Source organism: Stegastes partitus, unplaced genomic scaffold (assembly GCF_000690725.1).
Source record: "Stegastes partitus isolate 25-593 unplaced genomic scaffold, Stegastes_partitus-1.0.2 Scaffold531, whole genome shotgun sequence".
NCBI lineage: Eukaryota > Metazoa > Chordata > Actinopteri > Pomacentridae > Stegastes > Stegastes partitus.
In genome coordinates, this window is record NW_007578262.1 from 272,355 (window position 1) to 282,167 (window position 9,813).

Here is a 9,813-nt window from a genome sequence, read left to right on the forward strand (position 1 = left end):
CACACACACACACACACAGCGCTGTGTTTTCTTAGCTTTGATACACTTATAGAGTTCAGAGGTGAGAGGGCTGGAGGTAACCGTGTGTTTTCCCAGAGCTTTCCAACCACCTAAATCTGCTTCTACGCACACAAGGAGGTCCAGATGGCTGGGTGGAGACAAAAACAGGCAAAAAAAATAATGCACACGATAAGCAGCATACGAGCAGACCCCAGATCAGCCACAGAGACCGTCATCATACCAGGTCCAGGTTCTGTTTGGGATGTTTGTTGTGCTTGAGCCCAGTTCAGTCCTACCAGGGTTCAGTAGGATTCACACGTGACAATGAGCCCAACAGGATGAGCTCACGGCGCTGCTGCCCCATAAGGTGTGCAGTTATGGCAGCAAACACCAACACATGTCAGCCGTGTGATGTGGAGCCTCAACGCCGCCGCCGCCGCCGCTCTCTGGGATACATGATCCACGGCCGCTGACGTGTTCAGCTCCTCTAAATCTCAGCCAGCTGAGAGCAGTCACATGTGATCAATGGCTAAATTTATCACTCAGAGCCCGACGCCGTCGTCCCCGAGCTACGAGCCTCCTCGTGTGTGTGTGTTTACGGCCTCAGACCCGCTACCTCTCCAGACACGATTGACGTTGTCTTTAGCAAGCAATTATAGCCAGAGCGACTGTGAAAAGGTCACCGCCGTCCGGCTATCAACACTCTGCACCAAATGCCAACTGTGTGTGTGTGTGTGTGTGTGTGTGTGTGTGTGTGTGTGTGTGCTGCACCCAAAATGCCAGCAGCCACACCACCAGGCCGGACCCTCACTCCCTCCCTCCTGGAGTGCTCGTAGATAATCTGCAGCGACCTGCATGATTGATGAGCGAATTAATGTTGGCAAGCAAAGCAAAGCATTGTGGGAATGAGGAAGTTGCATTCCTGGATGGGGAGCGTGACACTAAAGGTTATCGTGGCAGCAGTCATGTGTGTGGAGTGGGCCGGTACTGATGGATGAGCTGCTGTCGTTGTGGCCGTCGGGGTCACAGGCTCAGTAAACTCATTAACATTTGAGCTAATTAATAGCTGAAGCCTGCGTGGATGAACACCTGTCAGTCACGGCTGAGGGCTAACATCACAGGAAGAAAAAAAGACAAGAGTTTGATCTTTTTAATTCATAAACCAGGATGTTTTATTTCTCCTGGCTGCTGGTCTGCTCCAGGAGACCATTCTGAGCTTCTCTGGTTATTATAAAAGAAACTTCACCGTCATGTCCGACCAGCTTGTTTTAAACTGACAGCATGAATCCTCCACATTAACTTGTTCTCATTGGATTCTGATCCTGTGTGGAAAGCATCAACTCTTTGGTGTGAAGTGAAACTGACAAAACAAAAAGGAACCTGCTGACAAAGCTTCTGATCCACATCGGCTCGGGTTCGTTATGTTTTATGCTTTTCTGTGCCGTTGCCCTGAGGTAGGGCGACGGTGTCAAAGGGAGTCCTTCAGTCAGGACGCTAAGTGGTGCACAGAGCAGGGGTCCGATTCTGCACCGAGGAGCCCTTTGAAGTCCAAGTGTACCTCCTGGACAGGAAGCCTCAGCGCAGGGTTCAAGGTTTCACTTTACATGACGATCAAATTAAAATATTCTCCCTGAAAGTCGTCATCCTCTTCCTCCTGTCCTTGGAGAGCCTCCATCATTTCCTGTGACTGCGTATCTTTTAAAAACTTTGGGTTTAAAGGCCCGGTTCCTGCAGGAGGCCTGATGTTCTCAGAGCTGTGGCTGCTGGGCCGTCCCTGGCTGCTGCATCAGGCACTTTTCCTGTTTATGTGCGCGCTCCCGTTCCTCCAGATGGCACGTTGTGTTGCTGTGAGTCAGTATATAAAGCGAGCAGGCGGGGAAAGGTGTGATTTTACAGACCTTTAACATGCTCTTTGGTGCCAGACACGCTGCTCCAGCATCAAACACGACCAACCTGCAGCCACATCCCAGCTGGATCGCACCACCGTCTCAGCATCATATACTCTTTAATTGGCCGTTTGATCCATAAATCTGGATTCACTGCTCGCCCTTTAGCGGTGAACAAATAAGATGCAGGCACTTAAAACCTGTACAAGTGAAGTCATTTGTTTCTCTCTTATGTGGAGAGATGCATGATGGGTATCTAACAGCGACACCACGCTGATGGCCTCGCCGACGACAGCCTGCTTTGTTAGCTTCTCCTGAACATTTGATCGCTCCGCTTGATGTTCCTGAGGGCTGTAACTTTCTGCTCTTGCTATAAATCAGAGAGCTCATTTATTACCCAGAGGAAGGCTTCTTTTTATTTCCGCTGCAGACACATTTGTAATAAAGCGTTGTGTTTCTGACAGCTGCTGACGGGAGGAATTTGGCTGTTTTGTTTTTGAGAGAAAGAGACACAGGCTGCGTCTACACTTCAACCAGCGGTTCAGTGAAATGTGGATTATAATTAACGAGCACGCGGAGGTCATTGAACTTACTGATTGAATTTGAGGCTGTTAGAGGACACAAGGTTTTGTTCTTTTATTACAAGCGGATGATTTTCATTGCACGAGGCCTTGCTGTGCCTCTTGACCAACCACTGCAGTTTGATTTTGGACATTTTTTGGACCAAAGAAAGGACAAAGTAAGAAAAGAGGAGTATGTATGTGCATTTCTTTAATAGAAGGATGCCTTCTATCTTCACAGACACACAACCCTGGCCCGCCTAGTGTATTTCCCTCCTGGCTTTCCAATTTAAATGCAAATGTTCCCAAATCGGACTCCACAAAGACGCAGAGGCAAAATCATTTGACGCAGATGAATTATATATTTTAATTAAGCAGCCAAAAGAATCACGCCTATTCAGCCCTTTCCCCTCCAATAAGAAATGAATAAATAAATATGGAATAAGGAGAGAAGAAGAAGAAGGGAATGAACAGGAGGGTCAGGGGAGGGATGGAGGTGGAGGCAGGAGGCTTCGTATTGAGTTTGTGTGATTGCAGCGCTAACCGCCCGTGGGCCGTCATTATGTGAGCGATCTGAAGCTGTCACATTTCAAAACTATATTGTTTTCTGATAGACGGGCTAAATACCCCCACAGTTTAAAGCATACACACACACACACACACACACACACACACACACACACACACACACCGGCACTTAGAAAATGAAGAGCAGAGATGGGGATTGTGATGCTCTGACAAGGGATGCAATTTTAATTTCACCCCCTGTCACTCTAGTCAATATCTGCTTAGATGAAATACATATGAGCTGCCAATCACTCACACGTATAAATAGACACGCGCTGAACGCAGCCTCTCAGTCTGTGCATGCAAACTGTTTCTGTCACAGGTGCACAGACACAAAGCCAGATGCAAAGTGGATAAACACACTGTGCACGACGGCGTGCAACAGGTGGGTCGGCGAGGGCAGGAGGTGGCAGGACCGTTTGGACTGACGGTCCATCTGCCCCGCTGCCTCGTATGCTTTAAAGAGCCACACAGAAGGGTTGGAAACGGCATTAAACCTCCAGCTCACCAACACAACCAGTCAGACCTATGATCACAGCTTAGACGGTTCTTCACCCCATGAAGCTCAGAACCCATCAGTGGCTAAAACAAGGCACAATGTCTCACAAAAATATCCCCAGAGTCACACAATTTATCCCAGTCAGCTGCTGTAGAAGGAAATCCCAGGATTTTCAACTTTCCAGAAGTCCTTGAACTCCTCATCTGTGCCGTTCTGTCAGAACACATCCCGGATCGAAGCCTCAAATCAAGATGTTTCATCAGAATCACTTCATCCTGCGTCTCATTTAAAACAACACAAACCGCTGCCTCCATCCAGATGCTGTAGAAGCACTGAACATGTCCACTCTGTGGCTCAAATGGAAACCATTAGTGATCCAGCTGCCACCAGCAGTCACATGTCCTCCACTGCTCTCCCAGTGTCCTCCTAAGCCCCTTTCAGACATGCACCCCGCTCCGTTAATCACCAAATTAATATGTTGGCTGTGTTAAGTGATTAAGGGAAGGATTTCTCCACATTTCAGCCCAAATATTTGTCCAGAAAACATCACAGAGAGGCTTAGTAACCGGCTAGTGAGCCAGAACCACCGTTCTCGTTCACTTTGCTTCACAACTTCACATCTATGAATCTACTAAATGAAATGTCCATAAAAATAAAACCTTCGATAAAAACAGCTGAAACATTATTATTAATTAATGGCACTCACCAGTGATGACTGGGATCCGAGTCGTGTTCCTCCCATAAGATGAAGTTTGTTCCTCCCAGTAGTTCAGGATGATTCCCCCTCAGCAGGTGGAACACCTGCAGCAGTTGGGTCCATACGGGGCTCCACACATGTGCACAAGTAGTCCAACAGTGTCCACGACTTCTAGAAACTCTCATCCCTGAGAGAGCAGAAGCAAAAAGTGGATCAGACCGAAGCAGTATCCGACAGCGGGTCACAGTGCGTAGGCCTCCTCACATCAGACAGGTGAGCTCCCACACAGGACCGGGTTTACTTCCAGCCGGGTTGGACTATTACTTTGTAGTTCGCTGCATATCTGGAGCATCAGACAGCAGCAGGAGCCACAAGTGTCTCCAGAGAGAGAGCTGTGTGCATTTACACACCCAGTTTAACTGTCCTCAACACGGAGAGAGGCCGACCAGGAAGTCAGAGCAGGTCACACACCTCAGACAGGTGAGCAGCCACACAGGTGAGCAGCCACACAGGTGAGCAGCCACACAGGTGAGCAGCCACACAGCGTCACAGTCTAGCAGCTGCAGGTGAACATGTTCTCTCTCAGCCATCCTCCTGGTCCTGATTTACTGTGTGTATCGTCTGGTCTCGTGTGAATGACTCGATATCACGCGCATGGCCGACGTCTAAGTGACTCGAACAAAGTCGCTCTAGCAGACTGGTGAAGCCTGCGGCGCTGCACTTCCTCTGTCTGAAGGACAGGGGGCCGTCCTTCAGTTCAAACCAACCAATCAGAGCTCCAGTAGGACCAAGTCAACAACAGCTACACAAGACTTTATAAAAATACTCCAACCAAAACGTCTCAGTGGACGGACACACACTGGGTCATCAGTACTGACCATTCAGCATGACCAACACACCTGTGCTTCACTCTGCATTTACCTTAATTACCACCAGGTTCATCACACGACTATCAGCCAATCAGATCTACAGCCACGCCTACTCATCTGACCTATGAGAGAGCTGCTTTTGAGGTGCGCCTCCTCTTTGAGCTGCAGGACCAGGTGACTTCTGACTGACAGGTGATCCTTGAAGCTCCATGTGTTTCTAACAGGCTGCTTGTTCTGATCAGACAAATGAAGCGACTTTAAGTCCGTCTGCTGCCGCGTGAACGATGAAGGTACATAAACAGAACAACAAACTGTTACGTTTCCACTGAAAAGTCTTTCTGGTAGTCGGGTAGGAAAGTCGTGCTGCTGAACACAGTGACCCGTGTTCTGGTGTTGGTACCGTCTGCAGGCGCCTGCTGTGTGCATGTGGAGTCCATGTTTTTCTATGTTGATAAGAATTAGTCCAAGATTTATTTTTATTTTTGATGGTGCTGTAACTTTGCAGTATGCACAGAAGACATTCCTCCTTCCTGCCATAGAGGTCCAGGACAGGTCATGGCAGTGAAGGATGAGCAGACTGTGGTTCAGATGCCCACAGACGGGTCTGAACTGGACCATCAGGGATTGTGTGTGTTTGACATTTCACCTTAAAAACGGTCTTTTTTTGGCTGACTTATGGTTCTGTCAACATGTAAACAACGTGTGAAAGATGAGCAAGTGAAGCTGGACTCCTCCTGGACCGGGCAGCAGGGTTTCATGTGTTCTGGTTTACTGAAGACATTTTGTTCTGTTCTGCGCCTCATGTGGATAAAAACATTGGTTTTCTTTTTTCTTTCCTTTCTTCTGACTTCTCAGAAAACAGCGTGGCAGGAAGCCTCTCCTGTGCTGTTGTCTTAATGATTTCCAGAATGAGAATAACCTCGCTTTAATTACTGCGCTGCTTTGACAGGAAATAAAGAAACCAACAATTTATGTCATCTGAATGCCCACGCCTGGTTAATGGATGAATACTTTAGTTTTTTTGTGATTTTCTTTTTAATACATAATTACTTTGCAATTTAAGAAAACATTTCTTTGTTCTGTGCTGATAATCAGTTGGAACATAAAAAGCTTTCCTCATGACAACACTCCCTGGTGCGGTTAATGTCTTTGACCGTTTTATTGCCTTTTGACATTTTATTCTGCCTTGTAAAAGCTTTTCCGTGTTTCCTGAACATCACTGCACAAGTTTTTCTCTTTTACCGCGAGACGCTCAAACACGTGTCGGCGATGTTCAGGCGTAACAGACAGGACGAGCAGAGGGATGATCTAAGGACGGGAACGCACACCGAGAGAGAGATGTAGAAAAAATAGTGTGTGAAGCCAAACAAAGAGGTAATGGGATATGACAGAGGTCTGCAGCAGCTGGAGTCTGAGTCAGAAGAACAAGGAAACTCACTTTCCTTTCTGAGCCTCTATTCAGAGCGCTCACTCTGCTTCTCATGCACCGTCCTCACCGCCTCAGACAACCTCTGCCTCCTCCTCACCGAACAGCAGAAGCCCAGAGACAGGAGAGAAGATGCAGAGAGGCCACGTTCTAATGGGGGACCGAGCTCTGGGTTCAAGCCCCCGTGTTGGCGGCGCTCCACCCGGCTCAAGTGTCCTTGTTCATGGTGCTGTAGATGCTCCAGCAGCTGCTCCGACCCCGACCTCTAGAAGGGCGTCATCTCCTGTGCTGACTAATTAACACACATCTCTCATGTTTAATTAGTGCAGGAGAACGTTCTGAGGGGGTTCTATCAGCGTTTGTCCGTGAACAGCCGCCGGGGCTTCGCCTGTTGTGACTACCAGGCTTGACTGGGAGACAGAAAGCAGAAACTTGTGCTCACCAACTGGATCCGGCAGCATGTCCTGGAGCCAGAGATGCTGCACACATGGCTGGATCAAAACACTGTGGCTTGTCAAGAGAAAGCCTTCAGCAGCTACCCGTAAACCCCACATTGTTCTTTTTCTCTTACAGGAGTAAGCCACCTTAGCCGGCTGCTGTAGAAATAACCCCTTCTGCTGTTAGAGCTGGACCGGTGCCGTTCTGAAGTTGAAACAGAGAATTAGTGAACTGGACATACGGGTTAGCTGCTGCTGGCTGGAGCTTCATGTTTGGTCTCCAGGCAGGAGCGACTTTAGCGCCTAATTTATGGCAGAAAAAAGTGAAATACACACTTTTCCTTCCCCAACATGATGCATCGTTTAACCCTCTGAACGCCTCGGAGTCTCTGAGCTTTTCTTGTTTTCCTTCCTTCACGTCTTCCAGCGTGAAGTTAGCGTGTCGATAGAAACGGCTGTCATGGCTGGAAGTAGAGAGAATCCAAAACTGTCCTCAGTGAAATGTGACACGAAGACAATGCCATAAAAAAAAAAAGACAAAACAAAAGATATGTTTTTGTGATTATTTAAAATAAAATAATAATCTGACATCAACAGGTAGAACAGTCCAAGCTGCCAGAGGGGCTGCTGGGAGGACAACACAGGGTTTCACATACTGTTGATATCATCTTTAGTTCTGAATGTACAGGTTTTAATTAGCTTCTCTGCAGAAAAGTCAAACAGACATTGTGGGTTGGGACGGGTCGGTTTATCTCAGGACGGGTCGGTTTATCTCAGGAAGGCAGAGTTTTTATTTGAACAGGATCCTGTTTCTGGTAAAAGTTCGTTTTTTAAAAATATTTAAATGAAAAATGTTTCCTCAAGTGATTTTACATTTTTTTTATTATTATTTTTCTTCCGTCCAGATGTCGGAGTCGTTCCTTCTCTTTGTGCCGTTTCAGACTAATTAAACACAAAGCATGCTTTTCAAACCTTCAGACGGGTTTTTGGGTTCTCAGGGTTAAACAGCAGCGACCTCCATCCTAAAACTGAGGTTCTAAGTATTTGATGTGAGGCTGGGCCGAGGCCGAGGAGTGTCCGTGAACTCTTGTTGTTTTATGTGCAGCTGTGTGTTTGTTTATGGTGCGCTATAGCTTTAAGAGCTGCTGGCCAGAGCCCATCCCAGAGAGGATGGACCCATTAGGCTGATGAACAGAACGAAAGAGGGAGAAGGAGAGAGAGAGGGAGACAGATGCACAGAAAGAGAAGACTGTGAAAAAAGGATTGCTACAGTGACAGAAGTAAAGGAAGAAATAAGGGAGGTTGTTTTTCTTCTTTTCCACGAGCGAGAAAGAAAGAGAAAAGCAAAAGGGCCACTTCAGTGCCTGTAGCCCTGAGAGGCAGGGAGAAGACAGGAAGCGCTATCTCTCCATCTCCTCCATGGTGTTGTAGGCGTCTATGGGTCTGTCAGTCAATCAGGACGACAGGCGGACGCACTTCCTGGCCGGCTCTGCCACGCGCTGATGACTTTGCTGTGTGTGTGTCTACAGATGGCCAACCTTGTGACATCGCTGTGCTGTGTGGTTCTGGCCGCCGTGGTGGTAGCCTACGCTCAGAGGCGCAGTCAGCTGGGTGAGTATGCATTTTATCTTTACGTCTCCACGTCTTGGCCGAGGCCTGCTCCGGCTCTCTGTGTTCTGTTCTGTCGGGTCGGACCCAGTTTGCTCCTCTGTGTTCTCACAAAGTGAATATTGATCAACTTCAGGTTCTTCTCCTGAACTTTCCTCTCTACTACTTCACCTCCTGCTGCATTATTTCTGCTTTTCTGCCTTCAAGTTTTGATGCTGTTACCGACTTTTTTCTGTTCTCTGATGCTGTAATTTCAGTGTGACATGGATATCTGGTTTTATTGCTAGTTGGTTGCCTGCTTGTGACATTAGAATGAGATCTGTTGTGTGTTTCTGGATGTGAGCTGTGGTTTTTTGCAGTAGCCGTTGCTCACCCTGAGGTCAAAGGTGCAGCAGTAGAAGATGAGCACACCTGTGAGAAATTCACCTTCTTGACTCACAAACAGCGTAACAATAGCTGGGTGAATGGGTTTGCTGCTCCTCGCTGCGCGGTGCGAGTATTTAGTCCACATTGCCAAGGCTACCTTCATAACAGATACGGCTGCAACAAAGGAGCTAGTCAGGTCAACTGATGATCATGAGCGTGCTTCAGATGATTCGTGTTCTGAGGGAGAATGGAGAAGCTGGAAATAAAGACGTGATGCAGCGTCTGCTCCACGGAGAGTTCACGCAGGATGCATGACCAGAAATTAGACGCGTGTGCAAATAGTGTTTGTGTTTAACGCAGGGAGTCCATTTGTCACTTGACTTTTCAGCCAAGAGTGGCCTCGACTTATCAGCCAATGAGGGCCGGCCTGTTGAGGTCAGCTGACCCGCAGGACGAGTCTGAGGAAGTCAATAAGTCTCCGGTGACGCACATCAATATGTCACGAGGGTCACACACAAGCACTGGCTCAGCAGACAGCACCGGCAGAAAGCTGAAGCAGGAATGTTGTCTTTGGGTTTTATGTGAAGGCAGCTGAGAAGGTGAGTGAAGGAGGGAAACAACTTTAAAAAAGGAGAAGTGGATGGAAGTAATTAAGAAAACAGAGAAAAAACTGAAACAGACAGATTGGGAATGAAAGTCTGGAGGAATAACAGTCGGTGCTGGATGAGGAAGAGTTCAGGATGAAGCTGTTAAACAGTTTGGTGTAGAAACGAAACCCAAAGTTCTTGTTTATTCAAGAGTTTCAACACTCAGACAGAATCTGACTTCATTTGTTTTTAATACAAGTTATTTATACCCTAGTGAGGATTAGGTGGTGCATGGATGGATGGATGGATGG

The 9,813-nt window shown here is 47.5% G+C and overlaps 1 protein-coding gene across 1 annotated transcript in view; it reads left to right on the plus strand.

Moving 5' to 3' along the window:
• Positions 1-9,813, plus strand: part of cntfr (ciliary neurotrophic factor receptor) — a 220,341-nt gene that overhangs the window by 81,621 nt on the left and 128,907 nt on the right. The window contains exon 3 of the mRNA XM_008287968.1: positions 8,471-8,552. Coding sequence (XP_008286190.1) covers positions 8,471-8,552 — 82 coding nt within the window. The remainder of the gene's footprint in view (positions 1-8,470; positions 8,553-9,813) is intronic.